Below are 19,916 nucleotides of genomic sequence, written 5' to 3' on the forward strand. Positions count from 1 at the left end.
CTTGATATTTTCAGAATACATTAACTCAGCAGTATCTGTAGTTTACAGTAGCAATTAGCATCCTGGGGAGTCAGCTGCAAATAACAAATTCATTAACAAAGTAGAATTAATCAAGTATAAAATTAAAAATAAGGAGGAGCTTGCATAATCTTAGAATGACAGAACAGCTAAGACAAGCCCTTGCTCCAGGCAAGGATGATTCTGTCAAAATTATGGTCAATTATTTAACTATGCTTCTTTTTCCTTAACGGTTTATGAAATTAATGGAGGTTAATTATATAATTAAATAGTAACTGTATCATGGCCTGTCTAACAATTAAATTGGAACCATAATCTCCTCACTAAACTTCAAGATGTCCTTGCAAGTTTTTTATTTCAGTAAGAGAAGGTATAGGGGAGACACTCTTAACGGGAAGTGCGTAGTGGACAGACAGTGTATGGTTTCTGGGAATGAAATCCCAAAGCACAGCTGTTCCTAAATGTCAGGATACGGTAGGAAGGTCTTCTGCCATTACGCCATTAGATGATAAAATCAACAGCAAGTAAAAATCAGCCCATGTTTTATTTTATACTCACAAGATGGAAAGGGATGATGTGTAAGAACACAGCACAGAGCTACCGTTTTATCCTCCGCTTACTGAAACCTGCACTTAAATTAAATGAAACACCAGGATAACTTTAGTTTAGCCAGGCTTTTCTCAGACAGTGCTCCAATGTAACACTTCGTTATCATGTGCTGGACATCAGGATGCAAAACTGAATGAAGTACCACAAGTATTTTTTGAACTGCCGTGGGGGAAGAGGATGGACAGAGAGGAGAAGGCAAGGAGGCCGCTTGCCTCCTTTGCTTTTTCTTACAGTTAACTGGTCACAACAGAAACTAGAACAGTATTTCTAAATCCCAGCCATGCCGCTGCATTAAGTGACAACGCACTTCATAGTCTGCTGTGATTACATGGTAAACCAGGCCAAAACCATTGGCTAGTCCTCTACCTGGCTCCGTACCGCAACCTCCAACTGGAAGGCAACTACAACGCATTTCCACTGAATCTTCCATTTCAACTATTCATATCATCATGGCTATCATTTCATTGGCTGTAATTTTATTTATTGTTCCCTGTCTATGACAATCAGGGAAAAATCCTTCTTAGGGAGGATATTTTTAACAGAGCTCAGCACAAAACACAGCAGAGCTGGGGCTGCAGCACTTCTGACCTGCAGATTGGCTTTCCCAAGAATGCCAAGCTAAGAGCTGTTTTACTATCACGAGAAAAACTTGTAGGATTTGGGTTGGGTTTTTTTGTGAAGCTTACCCATACTTTATGTAAGACTACTTTAATGAGCATATTTATAAGGAAAAAGCCACTTGGAAGAAGAGTCCATGAAGTCTACCGGGACCCTTGTTGTGGTAAGTCTAATTCACCTAGGAAGTGCTGAAATACTGACAAAGATAAAAAAGTGAAAAAAAAAAAGAAAAAAAGAACAAAACCAGATCAGAGACAGAATCACTTCAGCTTGCCAGAAAGGCAAGTAACATTGTCTGTCTTGGAAACGTACTCAAGAAAGTAGACCTTGCAAACTTAAAACTCACAAGTGCAAAGTTACTTTCATCCTGAAACAGTGGCAAGATGACACCGTTATTGAAGTGCTATGGTTTGCTTTGCGTGCCTATTTAAAATAGCTTCCCTTTGGAACAGCCTATTGAAAAGGAAGGCAAGGGCTCTGAAGCACTGTCGCATTGCCTTTCTTACGTTTGTGAGAAAACCCCTTTGTACCTAAGGCTGGTCAAGACCCACAGTATTTCAGGATGGCAAACCCTTCTTAGATTACCAGTCTCATACATGAAAGCACTGAGAACAATTCCACAACAGATTTAATAGATACAGTCTTAAAAGAGAAAAATCAAAGCAGCATTTGTCCATCTTTTCCTTTCCCCCCAATGAACACTAAAGCATTTACTAATTAGACTTCATAACACTCCCCCTGGCTAAGTAACAATTATCACTACCATTTTACAGGTTGCTAACCAAGGAGATTCACTCAATTAGAATGAAAGGATCAGTATCAGGCCACATTGCGACTCAAAAGGACAGACACTACTGCAACCTGAAGTGCCTCAATCCACTGGGCGGCAAGACAGGGTACAATTAGTTATGCATTCACTCTGATCAAAGAGAGAAATTTCTAATGGACTGCCCTGCTGCAGCTCAGTGTGCCGCTATCTTTCCTCTTTGTAATAGCAAAATTGCAGTGAAAAGAAACAATTTTCTACAAAGCAAGTCCTAAACACAACAGCGCAGAAGCTATTTTTGCAGCTAATGCTCACTGTTTCGTGCCATCTCTTTATCCTTAAAGCAAAGGGTGCATATTTCATCAACTGCAAGCTGAGAAGTGGATCCGTATACAAAATGAAGAGAACTCATGCCTTAACATATAGGAAAGCAGATGAGTCACTTTAAATTACAATCAATGGTAACAATAATCCTACAGCTAAGTCTTGAAAAATGAAGAGGTACTTTTCCAAAGTACTTCCCTAAATTTTCATAAGGGGCATATCTACCGCTTAAACTAATGCAAAAGCAAGGGATCAATATTACAAGACTTTCTGTATTTGACAAGGGAGATTTTAAAACTTTCCACTTGCTTCTGCATTTCAGTTCAAGCTATTCAAATCCTCTCTGTTCCCACTGTCCTTCAGCCACATACAACAATTAAATGAAGAAGCTCTAATTTATCTAAATATTTGCAATATTTTATTATTTGCACAACTTTATGCAAGGCATGTATCTTAATAAGGGTGTTTAAAGGATATTTATGAGCTAAAACAGAACTGATGAAGAGCTATATATCCCCATCAGTCATGAGGATGTATTTTAATTTCCCAGAGCCTTGTACTGACCAGACCTGACTTGCCAGGAAAACTCAGTGCTGGGCAGATGCTTCTGTTCTTGGCTATAAAAATACCTCATCTTCCTTCTCCTCACATTTCTTTCAGTCTGCAGCTTTCATTTTAAATCTCTGCAAAGTCTTCAGAAAGCAAAGCTGGCCTGATCATCAAATCAAAAGCCTGAAAGACTCTGGAATATCCTGTCACTGGAAGCAGCATAAAATCTCCTATATATCGTTAAAAAAAACCACCTTCCACCAGAGACTGTTCATTCAGTGTGTGTTTTACACACCATTCGGGACATGCCCAAAAGGGCAGCTGGACCATCTTGGCTGTGGCAGGGAGCTCGCCAGCGCAAGGCGCCGATTCACACTTTCAGTTCAAGTGTTCATGCTTCAGTCCATCATCTTCTGGCTAGGACTGTGATACTCTTATAAACAAAGAGACAGATTATAAGCTAAGTTGATATGTTGTAGTGATGAAAATGACATACGTGGAAACACATTTTTTTTTTCTTTTTTGGCTATGGCTCCTAAATTTCTCTGCCTTCCCCCATCATATGGTTTTTTCTATTTATTCTCTTCCATATGTTTCTACATAATAGAGAAAGCACAAATAAACTAAGAAAAAGAAAAGAGAGATCTCTCTATAATTATAAATTTTCTTGCGTAAGCCTTTCTTTCTGGTAAGCATTTGGGGAAACAGACTTTATGAACAGGTTCCGTTATCAATAATGGGACAAGTTTCAAAAGTAATACAAGCTGGTGTACTTCAGAAGTGCAAAGGCTTCAATTTACAGGCTTCAGGCATTTTTTTCCTTTGCTCTGCAATAACTAAAACCACTAATCTAAAGAGTAAAACCTGCAGCCTTTCAGCCGGCTTCACAGTTTAATATAGTGGCCTTTGCCTACTTCCATAGTGACAAGTGCCTAGACTATAAATCTCTGCCCAGGCACACTGATGACATAGTGTTGCAGTGAAAAAAATATACTGTACTGTTTCCAAAGCATTATCAATTTTTTGGTCTCCAACACCACGGGCTCATTACCTCTGCATGGTGTTCAATTCAGTGCTCCAAGTAGACAAAACTACCCAGAGAAGTTAACCGATGTCAAAAAGCACATTTCATTTGGGATAAGAAACACAACAGAGGAGCATGTAAATTATCAGCACATTCCAGCTTAAGTCATTTCTACAGGGTGAAACAACAGCTTGCCAGTAACAGGTTTTAGCATGCTTCTCATCAGGGAATTATTGTGGACCTCATGAATGCCTCATGAAGGAGTAGACAGGGATGTGCATGGGGACTCCTCAAGCCAATGAAGATACCCCAGAGGTGTTCACAACCCTTGTTGTTGTGCTGGAAGCGGCTCCTCAGCATATCACTTACAAAAATTACATGATAGCAACCCCAAATTTGTGGAGTTCAAGATCCTTAGGGCAGCGAGGAGGGCACATGGCAAGATCACTACCCTGGACTTCAGGAGACCTGACTTTGGCCTCTTCCGGGATCTGCTTGGTAGAGTACCATGGGATAAAGCCTTGGAGAGAAGAGGGGCCCAAGAAAGCTGATTAATATTCAAGGATCACCTCCTCCAAGCTCAGGAGCAATGTGTCACAATAAAGACAAAGTTGGGCAAAAATGTTAGGAGGCCTGCATGGAAGAACAAGGAGCTCCTGGGCAAACTCAAACACAAAAAGGAAGCCTACAGAGGGTGGAAGCAAGAACAGGTAGCCTGGGAGGAATAAAGTGAAATTGCCTGAGCAGCCAGGGACCAGGTTAGGAAAGCTAAAGCCCTGATAGAATTAAATCTGGCCAGGGACATCTCTGAAAAGAAAACTAGAACAAGAAAAACTTCTATAGGTACATCACTGATTAAAGGAAGACTAGGGAAAACATGGGCCCTCTCCAGAAGGAAATGGGAGACCTTGTTACCAGGGACATGGAAAAGGCTGAGGTACTCAAAGACATTTTTGCCTCAGTCTTCACTAGCTAGCAACCCAGCCACACCACCCAAGTCACCAAAGGCAAAAACAGAGACTGGGAGAATGAAGAACTGCCCACTAAGAGATGATCAGGTTTGAGACCATCTAAGGAACCTGAAGGTGCACAATTCTATGGGACCTGAAGTGATGCATCCACAGGTCCTGAGGGAACTGGTGGATTAAGTGGCTAAGCCACTATCCATCATATTTGAGAAGCTGTGGCAGTCCAGTGAAGTTCCCACTGACTGGGAAAGGGGAAATGCAACCCCCACTTTTAAAAAGGGAAATAAGGAAGACCTGGGGACCTACAGGCCGGTGAGTTTCACCCCAGTGCCCAGCAAGATCATGGAGCAGATCCTCCTGGAAACTATGCTAAAGTACATGGAAAATAAGGAAGTAACTGGTGGCAGCCAACATGGCTTCACTAAGGGCCAATCATGCCTGAAAATTTGGTGGCCTTCTGTGATGGGGTTACAGCGTTGGTGGATGAGAGAAGAGCAACTGATGTCATCCACCTGGACTTGTGCAAAGCATGTGACTCTGTCCTGCACAACATCCTTGTTGATATCCCAAACTGTAGAGACATAGACTTAATGGATGCTTGGAAACAACCCTATGTGTGAAATTTTCATCAAACTGCCATCAATACTGTAAATTTTCCCATAATTTGGAGAGGGGGACAAGGTTCTTGTAATTTAACATCTGTTTACATGAAGGAACTGGAAAGAGAACAAAAAGTTTCTGTTGGGTGAAAAAAAAGCCAACCTAGTGCAAATGAAGCACATACTTCAAAGCATTCTCTGCATCAGCCAGCCATGCCAGCTAGAGCACGCTACTGCTGCCATCTGAGATCGGATTTGTCTGTCCACACCTGCTCTACACTTGGCAATACAGGAAAGCAAGCACTGATTAAAGGCATCTTCATGCCACTCAGACACGCACTTCAGAGGCTCCCTCTGTGCCCAGTTTCCTCTTATCCAGAGTTACTGATGGACCGGTTCTAAGAAACCTCCTTATTTTCTGCATGCATCAAAGTGCAGGGAGTTCTCTCCCCACCTTTCCGGGGTGTCAACATTGGTTGCCTGTGATGTCCTCAATGTCATAACCACGACCCAACCCTGCCCAATGAAACCCATTTGCATCCAGCTCCCTTCTCTCTTCTGGGGTGTCCAAAATGGGAACTGTTGGTCTAAGCCCCTTTATTCCATCATTCCACCTCTTTTATACACTGTGCAGTGATTTTCTGCAGAACATTTGTCTACCTCCATTTTGCCTCACCTTGTCTAGTATTTTTTTCCCTCTAACCAATTAGCCTGATCATCTTTGTCATGTAAGAATTTGCAGTTAAGCTCTACTGTAAATATGCAAAGTGCTTAAAAATACACTTGTGATAACTTAGCCAGACATATTTCTAGCTATGCATGCAAATCTACTGAATTTTGAAGTAGCTGGTATACCATGCCTCTGCTTTACCAACATACATCTCCAGTGCTCTTGCCTTCCCCTAATTCTTTAAAGAATTTAACACATGAAAGTGGATGGTGCTGATTTGCTTTCATTGTTATTCTTATTCAAGAACTTATTCAAGAACCTCAAATATGCTCTGATGATATTGAACAAGAGAGGCAGAAGCATGCCAGCAACAAGCATCACTGTAGCTCTCTCTTAGCAGGCACAGAGAAGTTTTCAACTATGTACTGAGGCTGAAGAAGACACTGCTTCTGATAAGCAAAGCCTGTGCTTAAGCCCACTCAGTAAATTTCAGAAAGGAATGCAGTGGTCTAATTTACATAACAATTTTGAAGTTTTTTTAAGGATGTTCCTTTATGATTGCCAAGTCTTCCTTTAAACTAAACTGTTCTTCTTTCCCTTCCACTGTTGTATTTATCATTACTGCACTTACTAATTTTTAAAGGTTGCCCTTCTTTGCAAGAGCTAAATAGGAAAAAATTGAAAGGTTGAACCCTGGCAGATAATATAAATTTGGCAAACAATTTCCTTCTCCATCCATATCTGCCAAAACTCAAAGCATCCCATCTTTATGACTTCATGTGCTTCTGGTGATTTAGAAGTGAAGTAGTAATTTGTCCACTTACATTTTAACAAACATGAGGAATGGCACATTGGCGTGGATGCTACTTTTTAGGAGTAATTGCCAGTCATCTCAGCTGGCCAAATATGCTTTTTTCTCCTTCTCTGGAGACAGAGAAACCTCCTTGCTGGCCTCTTTTGTGCAGAGTGAAGCAATACAAATTGAGATGAATCCTGTAACTTCCAAGCATTTTGTCAATTTTGAGCACCCTGAGAGTGATCAGAGCCAAATGGTTTCATACAAGAAGTATCAGCGGCTGCCCTGAGCTAAGTACTTGCCCCAGTTCTTTTCCACGCCAATATAGTTGCATTTATTGTTATGACATTGAACAGAACAAATTCCTAGACCAAGCCCTTCTCAGTGGTCCCCTAAGGCGGTACTTTAACACAGGTAAAACACGTTGAACGGTCTCAACAGAAATAACAGGTTGGGTTGCTTTCTTCTTCCAGATCATGGTGTGGGCTATGGGACTCATGGTGCCATTGTTTGATACAAAGCGCTCACCAAACCACTGAAGTTCTACCCAAAAGACTTTTTCTTTCAAATACAGTTAACATTGAAAATAACACTTTAAAAAACACATGCTTTCTCTTTTAGCCATCACCAAACATTCTTTAGAAAAACTGCAAAAGCCCAAACAAGAAACTACTGTAATACCACAAAAAAATTCTGCTTAACCCTTTAAGGGATGAATTATGCCTTACAAACTGTAAAGGTATTCAAGCTGTGAGTGGTGCGCTATATAATCAAGGATATAACCAAGATCTATTTGCTTGTGCTTACTCAGGAATAAGAAAAATAATATTTCTGTCTACCATTCTGTTCAAAAGCAGATGAACAACTTTTACTCGAAGTTGAAATACCACGTATTAGTCCTCAAGCAGAAATCAGGACAGGAAAAACTTCTCGTCAGAGGGAAAATTCACGAATGCTGCAGTCAAGGAATTAGGATGGAAACATTCACACAAACCTAAAAGCGAAGATTTTTGCGGCGCTTTCTGTAATCAGTGTGGATGTATTTAGGTAAAATCTAATTTTCAAGTGAAATAATAAATGCCTCATTTTCATGAAGCCTGAGGGAGACTACATGTACCAGAGATAATACAGAGACTATATCAGGCATAGAAGGCAATATCTTTGGGTATAAATAACATGAGGAAGTGCAGATGCAATGTCATCAAATATCACCTTCCCAGACTACAGACAAGACTACACCTCCTCAATATACAGCTGAGCACCCTTTCTGATGCATTTAGAGGGCCCTCATTACAGCACGATTCCAAACTGTCCTGCCTGCCTTGTTTTAAAACATGCTTCTCACCTGCAAGGTGGCTATGTACCTTCTCTGGCCAGGCTGGGATAGCACTATAGATTGCTTTGCAAAACAGTACCTTGTGCTGGTAGGTTATAAAGTGCTTTGTATCCACAGTTTATAGCTCAGTTGATCTCTGTAGCTACAAGGCTGAATGCTTTAGCACGTGGCTAGGAAGAACCATGAGTACCTGCAGCTTTTCCTGATGTGGTTTTATTTCCCTCAAGAGAGGAACCAAAGAAACCTTTGCAGTAACTGAAGTACCATTGCCAAATGGTGTTCAGCCCAAAGTTACACAAACTACAAGAGAAATCTAAATATTTCCCTGTTTTACAAATACTAAAATGAACAGTCATTACCTGAGTGCAAATAGGGATATTTTACCCATTAGTAACAGGGATCTCTCTATTATTAATGCTTTCTCACTCCCCCCTTTCAGAAAAAGGTTGTGGCCCAGCTGCTTTAAAAATACTCTATTTTTCCTTCTTCAGAACCTCTATAATTACTTTTGAAAATTGTAGCTATAACTTGAATGAAGGACATGGAAGAACAGGAAAGTTCTGAGTACTGTTTCAGATCCTGGCAAACATATCTTGGAAATAATAGATCAGCCTCCAGACCACCAGCTGAGGAAGCGGTAGAAATCCCATTGCTAGATCTCCAGACTACATTAATAATAAACCCTAGGAAAGCAGCAAGCTTTCCATGGAGGGGCTGGAATAGGCCAGGTTTGGTTTCGAAAGTTCGGTTCTCAAAACCTGATAGAACTCCAAATTTAATCACTTACACGAATATCCTCTCTCTAGCCACACAAAGCCAGGATTATCCATTCGTCTCCCAGTTTCTACGAGACTGTTAACTGCTTGGCTAGAGGATGACCTGAAATACACCTTCTCCAGGCCCTCCTTACAGTAGCACATCACACACAGCACTTTCTATATGCAGCTATAGAACCAGCAGAAGGGCTAGGGCACACACACAGGAAAGGAAATCCATATTCCCATGTGCTACTGAGTATTTCTTTAGTACACACAATCTTGCTTTCAGCTCCATAACATTTTAGAGGCCAAATCTTCTTTTGGAAGAATCAGATCAACAATTTTTGTCTTTTTTTCCTGCTTCCCTCTACACAAGATTTTTTTTTTTTTTTAATCATCTTTAGTTAGATTCAAATAGAATTTTTCTTCTTCAGAAATAGGTTTTTCATGTGAGACGTCACCAGCCTTAAGTGTTTGGTATGTCTGGCTCTTCCCTCCTTTCTCCCTCCCCCAAGAGATATTCCAGTAGACTTGGGAAAGCACAGTAGTAAGTCAAAGCACAAATGGAATAATGTCCCCTTCCGGCCACTCATGACAGCATTTTTGTTGGAATGATCCAGTCTGACTCATGCAGGAGGCACCTCGCCATGGAACTCAAGACAAATTGGCAGGAGTTTGTGCAGACAACACACCCCCTCTCCAGTCTTCTCAGGAGACCTGCTGAGATCCTCCCCCTTCACTCCTGTCGACACAATGCTTTGCTTATCCAAAGGTTTAATGACTGAAACATCAACCCACCAAAGGGCAATCACAGAACCACAGACTGGCCGGGGCTGGAAGGGACCCCTGGAGATCACCCAGCCCACCCCCTGCTAAAGCAGCTTCATCTACAGCAGGTTGCACACAATTGCGTCCAGGTGGGTTTTGAATGTCTCCAGAGAAGGAGACCCCACAGCCTCTCTGGGCAGCCTGTGCCAGGGCTCTGTCACCATCAAGGCAAAAAAGTCCTTCCTCAGACTCAGATGGAACTTCTTGTGTTACTGTTTGTGCCTGTTGCCCATTGTCCCGTCGCTGGGCACCACTGAAAAGAGCCTGGCCCCGTCCTCTTCACACTCGCCCTCAAGATACTTGTAGACACTGATAAGACCCCCCCCCCTCAGTCTTCTCTTCTCCAGGCTAAACAGGCCCAGCTCTCTCAGCCCTCCCTCAGACGGGAGATGCTCCAGTCCCCTCACCATCCCTGTAGCCTCCGCCGGACCCTCCCCAGTAGCTCCCTGTCTCTGGAACTGGGGAGCCCAGCACTGGGCACAGCACTCCAGGCGCAGCCTCACCAGGGCAGAGCAGAGGGGCAGGATCACCTCCCTCCACCTGCTGGCCACGCTCCTCCTGGTGCCCCCCAGGGTCCCACTGACCTTCTTGGCCACGAGGACACACTGCTGGCCCATGGGCAACCTGCTGCCCACCAGCACCCCCAGGCCCCTCTCCGCAGAGGTGCCCCCCAGCAGGTCACCCCCAGGCTGTACTGGTGCGCGGGGCTGTCCCTCCCCAGGGCAGGACCTTACACTGGCTGACCTTCACCAGGCTCCTCTCTGCCCAGCTCTCCAGCCTGCCCAGGTCTTGCTGTAGCAGCAGCGCAGCCTTCTGGGGCATCAGCCACTCCTGCCAATATATGGCATTTAGAAAGGAAGATGAGATAGAAGACTAGGACCAATTTTGCCATCATAGTGTGATCAGCCAACACAGAATCCAGAAGGTATAAAGTTGTTAGAAGAACTAGTTCACCTTTTAGTTTTGGCCCTTGTGAGTATCGAACTGGAGACAAAGACACATAGTCATGACGGTTTGTATTAATGGTTCCTAAACTTTTCCAACCATAAATTCACTTCTCTGTGCAATGAACTCACTCACATTTAAAATGCCAGGCTCTTTCCACAAGTCTCAGAAAAACTGATACAACAGGGATGCAACAGGATAACCCATCACGCTCACAACTCAGCTCTATGATGCTGTGCTACCTGTAGGTTCCTACCAGGTATAGGACAACTCCTTTGGGTTTGACCTCATCTCTTCTCCAGACGTTAAAGAGCAGAATCATAACTTAAATCAGATTCCATAAACTGATGGAAAGGTCCTGACTCAGGGCAGAAAGCATGGGCAGGGGACGTCAGCACCAATAATCACTGGTACCTGGTTTCTCTTATGTTATAATTTTTTATTGGATTCTTCCTTCTTCTCAGCCTCTCACTTGCCATTAATATATACGCTGATATTAGGACTGTATCCCCCACCTAAAAATTAAGACCTGAATAATTTGCTGGGCAATGTTAGAGTAATTAAAGCAAGTTCAAGCAAAGAGAGCAGTGTTCTGTGGCCTCTGCCTTTCCTGGAGCTTTTTGGTAACTGTGTCTGATTTCAAAAGAAATTCTAAAATTCAATATGCAAATTTTACATACATGAAAACACCCCATGTTGATACCAATTAGCTGGTTTGTATTTTAGATGCAGTAATATCAAAAGACAACCTCAAATAAATGTTTTAAAATTATTTCTCCAAGGTATGAATACACAAAATGACTCAGGAAGGCTTTATGAACTTTCCTTTCTCTACCAAAGGAGTAGATTTTTATTTGAATTAATAAAGACGACATGGGAGAGGTGTGCATTTTCACCTTTAGGGGAACAGGTGAGACTGTGGGAGGGTTATGAAGCCACTTTGTCTTTTGGCAAGTGTTACCAGAAATTCCTGCTCACAGGGATGTTCAGCTTGGCTCACAAGACCTGGGAGAGCCTTGCCCTGGAGAAGGGACAGTGGGTGGCAAGGACCACCTGAGCTGGTGGGACAGATTTTCTGTTCCCTTTTCATTTTCCATCTACTGTCAAGCAGGTCTGCTAATGAGAAGACACAACAAACCAGAGGAGACAACCACCAAACTTTATCTTTTGTCTAAATATTACTTTTTGAGTTTTGTACTAAGACAATAAAGTAATGGGGGGTGTTTATTTATGGAGGGGAGACTGTGCTCAGTTCAGCACTACAATAAAACTGAGAGACAGTGAAGTGATAAATCAGGAAGGCTTGGTAGAAACTAAAATTAAAAGTAAGCCTCACTAAATCTTAAGAATGGGATGTCTACATAAGCAACTTGATGTATAGTTTCTATTGTTGTTTGCAGATAATTGTTATCTATTTTCTCTAGCTGAGAAGTGCCTTCTTTATTAAAGCACTATCACCATCATAGAACACTTGTGAAAATTAACAGCCAACTTCTCTTCTGAATATTAATTACTATATGAACATTCCTTGTCACACAGCTTTCAAAACATGCTCTCTCCCAGGATATTTAATTTCATGCAGAAAGCAATTTTAGATCAACCTACACAAATTAGTGAATGAAGAGGACATGGTGCATGTAACTGCCTGTTCGAACTCCAGGAAAGCACACCCCACTGTGAGTTACTAGACTTGCAATGAAAAATTAATTCAGGTTTTTATTTATAAACAAAAATTGGTCAAAGGACAAAGAAGAAGTGGTAATGGTAGATGGCAGTGGGTTGTTTAATAAAAACTAGAGCTACGAGGCAAATGCTGGACTTGGATTTAGTTAAAATGAAATGGTTTCATATATGTCATCGGAGTGAGTATTGCCGATACTGTAAAGATGGAAAAGGTTAAAATAAAGGTATGAATATAGAGTAATCAGAATTAGAGTTACAAGTATTACATGTGAGGGGGAATAATATAAAAAAAGATATTCAAGAGAAAACCCGTGAAAGCAGCAACACCAGAGCCCCCACCCCGCAACAAAACCATCAGACTAACTCAGACACAGCCTTATGACTGGCTAAGACAGCAAGGTCATCCAGTTGCTTACAAAATACATATATCAGCCCAGTCCAGACACACGTTAGTTATTCCTGTTCGGCACGGTGAACTTCACATCAAAACCAGTTCATACACTTCAGCGCATCTCAGGGCTGGAAAGATTCAATGATATTTCTGAGCACAGTCAACATTAATCATTCAAAAGCTGGAGTGCCTAAATTAGTCTGAAAGATACTGCAGTAAGCAGAGCTTGGCCAAAAAATAATTAAATGACTACTGAAAAAAAAAAAGAAAAAGAAAAAGAGAAAAAGAAAAAGGATAAAAAGACTCCTTCATTCGAGGAAGGGGGGGCAGCAGGCTGCAGAAGTGCTTCTAGCTGCTGGATCTTCTGCTGACCTTTTCTATATTAGTAACAAGGTGAACTAAAACTCTACTAGTTATTTTCTCTTTTTAGGCCCTAGCTCTAGAAACATTTATAAACAACACTAAATCTCTGCTTCTATACATCCAAGTTAAGGTTTCTGCAAAAATGATGCCAGGATCCTGATTTCTCCGCCTCTGCTGAAACTATACAATGGTTTTATCAAGCTGCTCATGAAACACAACCTGAAAGCTCATACCTTATTTCCCTAGCAAAAGCAACTGAAATGGTGCTTCGTGCTGGAAATTAATTTAGTTGTTGGTTCCTTTCACATGAGTAAAATACTCAAACCTCTGTTACTTTATTCTCATTTCCTTCCCACTTTTAACTGACATCAGATAGTCCACATAAAACATTTTGCACAAAATTATACTGGTCAAAACTTTTAAGAAAGAAAAAAGGAAAAAGATATCCGCTTTTTTAATCTATCTATCTATCTATCTATCTATCTATCTGTAAAGCCCCTATCTTCCTCTTGATGGTATGCTTATAAATAATTAAAATATATGAACAGCAATAATAGCAAAATACTTTCCTTATTAGGCTTGAACTCAATTTTCTAAGTATATTATCACCACAATGAGTCTCTATTTATCTTGCCTGTGGTAGTACTTTATAATGATTACATAAAGAGGTCTATTTTAGGAAGGTTGTATCTTTGATCTCTTTTTGTATACATAGAAAATTTGCAACTGACAGATCCATTACATTCGCAAATGATATTCTTCATCTGCAAATAAAATATTCTTTATAAACCACCTAAAGAATCATTTTGTTTCCTTCAGAAAAGTGCATCCCTGCTTCTCTCAGCAGATATAAATTGAATGCATACTGTGAAAATCAAAGAAGGTATTGATTCCTTAGGCAAGCACGTAGCATTCATCACCCAGGAAGTTTGTTATTTGGATTATATTTTTTTAAATCAACTGCCACATAAACGTATCTATTTATAAATTCTGTCTGCAAACAATGAGGCATTTCCAAGACAGGTACAGTTTGTGTGAATTTTCCATAAAGCAGAGAAACTGAAACTGATGAAGGAAGCTTTCCTAGCTGGCTTTATGGAGCGAGCCCACAGGCGCTCACTTTGAAGCACGACTTAGTTCACAGTACCACTGAACCTGCCCTGCCTCCACCGCCACCTTTCCCACCTTATTCTCCACCCCCCCTCTCTGCAGCCTTTTCTTACATACAGTCACTTTATTTTCCATGTACTGTCAGTCCTGAAAAAGTTCAGGCAATTATTGACAGAATAAACTTCCACGTGCTCTTCCATTGATGTCTTCAGTAAATGCCTTAAATAGCTCATGTGCATTCTATGCTTCACCTGACCATAGTTACAATGATACTAACTAGACGGCACAGAGGGCTTATGGGGACAAAGTTAAGATGCCATCTTCTATCAAAATTGACCAGCATACCTCCAAAGGAAGAAAGAGGACAAGACCACTGGAGAAAGAAGTGTTTCACAGCCCTGCCAGGACCAGTGTACCAAAGCAGCAGTATCATCTCAGTGTCTAATCAACAAACTTCTGTCAGTCTCTACATGCCAAATAGGAAAAATAAGGTGAGGAAAAACAAGAAGGGGGACGAAAAGGTATTTCAAAGTGAGAAATACATTTCTGAAAGGGAACTACCCACGGCATCAGCCAGCTAACATTAGTTGAGGATGCTAACCTCAATTTCATGATTAACAAAGATAAACCCATACTGTGGCTTTTAAAACTTTGTAACAGAGCCTGTGTATTCCTTAGGTGGATGGATCACCATGAGCTTTGATCCCTGAATGAGACAACTCTTACCCATTTCTCAGAGTTTCAAAGGGAAGTCCTGGAAGTGCTATGCTGTTTTATGTTCATTCATACCACACAAAAGATATCCCCTAATTTAAACCAGATTTCATTGCTGCATAAAACATGGAGCATTGCTCTTAGGATGGCATAAGCTCGCGTACATTAGTCACAGTTTGATTCCAATGATCTGCGAGTAGTTTGCTACGATTTGATGGACCATACTGAGAAGACAAAACGAGCACTGCAAAGGACTTATTTATCTATAAATATGTATCTGCCCCCAAGAACAGTGACTCTGTCCAATATAAGCTCTAAACTCAAGAGATGGGGAAAACATGGTTTTGCTCCCCACTGGGGTACACTCTTTCTGCTGGAGTGTGACTAAATCTAATCTACTGACAGACTAGATTTAGTAATGTTCTTCTTCCCAAGAATGTTATAAACTTGCATTAACATCCTCAGGCAAAAGTCTCCACACAAATGAAAAGGAATATTGTTTCTATTTTAGAGATGCGATAAAACCCCTTAGCCAGCCACCTACATAATATTTCCACTCATCCTGGTTGCTGAAAAACCAACATTCAGATCACCTCTAAGTTTAGAATAAAGGTGTATTAAAAGTTAAACTGTTGAGAAAATTCAGGATTGCAATTACCTTAGTTGAAGTACAACCCTGACTTCCACTCAATTCTTACCAGAAATCTTCCTGTCATCTTTCCAGAATGAGTACACCTGACCACACAGCAGCTTTAAGGCATACAGCAAATCATACAGATTATATGGATTCTGGAGAAGAGATCCTTTCATATATCAAACCTCAACACCTCATTGAGAGAAAATTCATAACTAGTAGCATGGGAAAAAAAACCTACCAGAAAAATATATGTAAAAAATCACTTCAGCACTCGCGGTGCAAGCACAAGGAATCAAAGAGCTGACTCAAACTGCACTTCCCCAAATTCTTTACATTCACCTTCCTGTTCTGGATCTATTTTATCAACTACCAGAAAAATAGACCTCTGGGCTCAGTCACAGAAACTTCAGGCAAAGCTCTGGTTTTATTGTGGAACATGAAACAACTCATTGCTGATGCCTAAATACTATGAACACAAGCAAATTTAAAATAGGCTAAGCACCGGTATCTACAACAGCTACAGCTGGGCACGTTACCAGCACTTGCTGTGCAAGTTTCTGACTTACAGTTTTACTAACAGGCTTAATCCTTTCCTGTTTCACTTCTCTTTTTCAAAGCCTAAGTGTGAAACAGTACCAAATGTCGTGTAAAAACACAGTAATTCCCAGGTGCCTTATTGAAACACTGGCAAGGTTGCAGTAAAATCTGCTGGCAAGGCAGTTCTGCAATGTTCTATATTACCATGTGGTGGAAGGCCACCCTACCTAGGTATCTTCATACCTCTTCTGACTGATTACCTGCTCAATAAATAAATATATTCATATTTTAAATAGATATGGACATTGTGGATTCCTTCACTGTTTCTTCATCTTCACCAAGAAAAGTTTTTCTGTAAAAGAAGACGTAGTACTGAGCAGAGATTCACCAAAATCTTTCCAAGTGCTGTAATGCCACAGTGGCAGCACAAATGACCCATAAAACCATTTAAGCTGCCAGTATCCAAAACAGCACCTAAAGCCCAGGAAACTTAAAGGAATCACACCGATACTTATATAAAAGCTTATTACATATTCAAATTCCTAACATCAGAAAACTTCCCCACTGGCACCAAGTAGGAAACATTATATGCAGGGCCAGTGCTTAGGTGACACTTTACAAGCAAGAATAGTCCACTTGTGTGACACCTTAATAAATGGCTCTTCGGTTGCTGGGGAATAGATGCTTTTCTAAGATTCTTCAGAACGGCTAAATAACGTGGTGAATCCATTAACATGAGCTGTCTGAAGTTCCTGTAAGTCTTTCTTTGGACAGTTCCTGTAAGTCTCTGTTTACTGCTGTGTCTTTGATGCTCCACTGTACACTGCACGCTTGGCAAATACAGGCACGCAGGCAGGGGCATGGCATTGCTGGGATGCTGCGAGATGCTGTTCTTTGCAGAAAAAGGTGGTGGTGAAAGGGGTGAAATCGATAAAAAAGTTGGAGTTGATTTCAAACTGCAGCTGTGCATGTGCTATGTCTGCATCTGGTCTCCTGCCTCCCCCATCCAGACCCAGGACTGATACCTGGGCTTCCTGGCATGACCCCGAGCTGTCTCACGGCTCTGGATTTACTGGGCCGTGTGTGACACTGGGCACCATCTCTGGACCCAATCCTGACTTGCTGCCCCACGTCCTGGCTCAGCAGTCCTGCGTGCCTCACTGTCACCGTGGCTCCCCATTCCTGGTGGAGCTGCCAGCCACTGCTGCACCCTTTGGTGCTGTCACTCCTCATCACAAGGCACTTGAAATTCTCACAGATCTTCCTGAAATATTGCTGCTGAAAGCAAAGCAAACCCAGGGAAAGCATAGCAGGACCGTGATATGACACAGCAGTTAGTGCCTACTTACACAACTAAGGGCTGACAGATGTAGACTGCTCCTTCAAAGTGATCTCAGGAGGTAACATTGAACGCTACCTCTGCCTGTTCTTGGAACAAAAAGTCATTAACTTGAATTTTTATTCTTAAGAGCAGCATGATTGCTAACACAAGAATGAACAGGTCCACAAGAATGAACAGGTCCACATTCCTAGTGGTCCTCCAATTTCTGCAAGAGGTAAACAAGACCCTTTCCTAAAATAGAGACATTATACAGTGATAGAATTATTGAGATTGTACAGATTAAAAAGGCTTTTATCATAACAGACTATCATCTTCCTGTTTTTATTCTTAAGACCCATTTAGAAGTCAAGTTAAAGTTCTGCTCTTTTTTTTTTTTTTTTTTCCTGCTGGCACTGTTATTTCTCCTGGCCCAGGTAGCTTTCCAGGAAAGTAAGCAATGTACAGCAGGGACATCTTTCCCGTAAGAACAAAATGGGTAGAAACATTAAACCTTGAAGCTTTTTGAGAACAAGCACCAACATGGGCACATATTATCGCCCTGTCAGCATGCCATTAACAAGATTAATCCACTGAGCACAAGTTCTTTTTCTTTTACACATGGTACCTGGCAACAAAGACAGAGATCCTGCTGTAAACTGAAATTCCAAATTGGAGTTTGAGTTGTAAAGCACATCCGAACAGTGGAACAACTTGGTGACATCTGTGATTCCAGATCCTCCAGTCTATTTTTCTTTCTAGCACAAATGTTTACCATTTTCCTGTGACCTCAAGTGGTAGTAGATAGCCCTTGCCCAGGCATATATTAGTCTGGAAACAGAACATGGAAAATTCAAACACATCTCTGAGATAACATTAAATCCATAAATTTCTTTGAAAACTAGATTCCCTTTTCAAAGTATAATTCATAAATGCCTTAAAGAATAATGAATCAAGGCCACACACATTGAATTAACAGCACAACTCTATTCTTGCTCATTTGTGGCAATTTCATGGTGAACAGAGATGAAATGTCTTCCTAAAGAGAGGATTTTTCTCAGATTAAAAGTAATATGTAGCTTTAAGTGGGTTGATATTTATGTTAGATCAATGCAGCAACTCTAAATACACAGAAAAATGTGACTCAAGCATTGCAGGAAACTGCAATTAAAAAATGAATTAAAATCGAATTAATCTTTGCCCTGTCCCAGTGTAATGCTTAAATTTCAATTATGAAATCGGTAACAAAAAAAAAAAAAAGAATAAATTATACATACAGCTGAACAATGGCAGTGAAAGCTAAAGGAGAAATGCAGCAACTCAATAATAAAAGTGCTTTGCTTGAGGTCAAAGATTATTATTTGCACTGGAGTTACTTGGACTCATCTGCATAGCTGAATATGACAATTTTACAGCAAACTTATGAGGTTTTGAATGAAGTGACTGACATTTGGGAAAGGATATTTCCATAAACAAATGTTGACACGTGACAGATGGATAGAAGGGCTATTTGAGGACTACTGTATGTATTCATGTTATTCATACCACACTTTTCTTTACAAGCTTCCTAGCAACAGAATTTCTAACTAGGTCCATAAGAAGCCACATGCTCTCACTGCCCTCCCCCCACAAAAAAGCATCTGTTGGGGGAATTCAAGAATTCAAGAAAATCATTCAAGAAAAGTATTAAACAAATGCTCTTCCTGACTAGCAGAGGAGGTACACGAGTGATCCAAACTGGTTCAGTTGAAATTTTTTAAAATATATTTTCCAGACAGGATTTGTTTCAAATGTGTTGCATTTTGTTTTATTAAAGCTGAGCTCTGAAAACACTGCCATTACCTGTGAGAGCACAAAACCACATGTGCTGAAGGTGTGATTGCTCAAAGGTTTTAGAGGGAAAATTCAGGATCTTTGGGCATGAGTAGGTAACCACCCATCACTGACCACAGGCAGTAATGCTGAAAGCTGCGAGCGATAGCAGGTGTAATACTCCTTGTCGGCCTCTATTTCAGCTTTTCAATTTCCTGTGTCTGCCAGCAATGCTGGCGATCTTGTCTGTGACCGGTGGCTTAGACATCACAAGGTTCAAGATCTGAGACCTAAGAACGGCAGCCCTGGAGGACAAGGCAAGGGGTAATGCTCAGAGAGTTGACTTTGGATCAATGACACTGAATTTAACATAAGCAAATCATGCAAGGTCTTCAAGGCATTAGACGTGTTACCCCAAATGACAAATATATACACTTCTCTGCAACTGAAAGAGGGAAGTGCTGTTCAAAAATCACTGGGAGATGATGAGAACTTCCTTCATTTACCAATGGAACAGTAAAAAATAACAAGTCAAACAATTCT

At 41.0% G+C, this 19,916-nt stretch overlaps 1 protein-coding gene across 4 annotated transcripts in view; it reads right to left on the minus strand.

Moving 5' to 3' along the window:
• TRAPPC9 (trafficking protein particle complex subunit 9) overlaps positions 1–19,916 on the minus strand; it is a 508,568-nt gene that overhangs the window by 90,550 nt on the left and 398,102 nt on the right. The window contains exon 22 of one of the 4 annotated variants that reach the window (XM_055703591.1): positions 19,349–19,678. The exons of the other annotated variants lie outside the window; for them this stretch is intronic. Coding sequence (XP_055559566.1) covers positions 19,650–19,678 — 29 coding nt within the window. The 3' untranslated portion in view covers positions 19,349–19,649. Of the gene's footprint in view, positions 1–19,348; positions 19,679–19,916 lie in introns of those variants that run through there. 4 annotated transcript variants of the gene reach the window in all.

The sequence above is a fragment of the Falco cherrug genome, chromosome 3, assembly GCF_023634085.1.
Source record: "Falco cherrug isolate bFalChe1 chromosome 3, bFalChe1.pri, whole genome shotgun sequence".
Lineage (NCBI taxonomy): Eukaryota > Metazoa > Chordata > Aves > Falconiformes > Falconidae > Falco > Falco cherrug.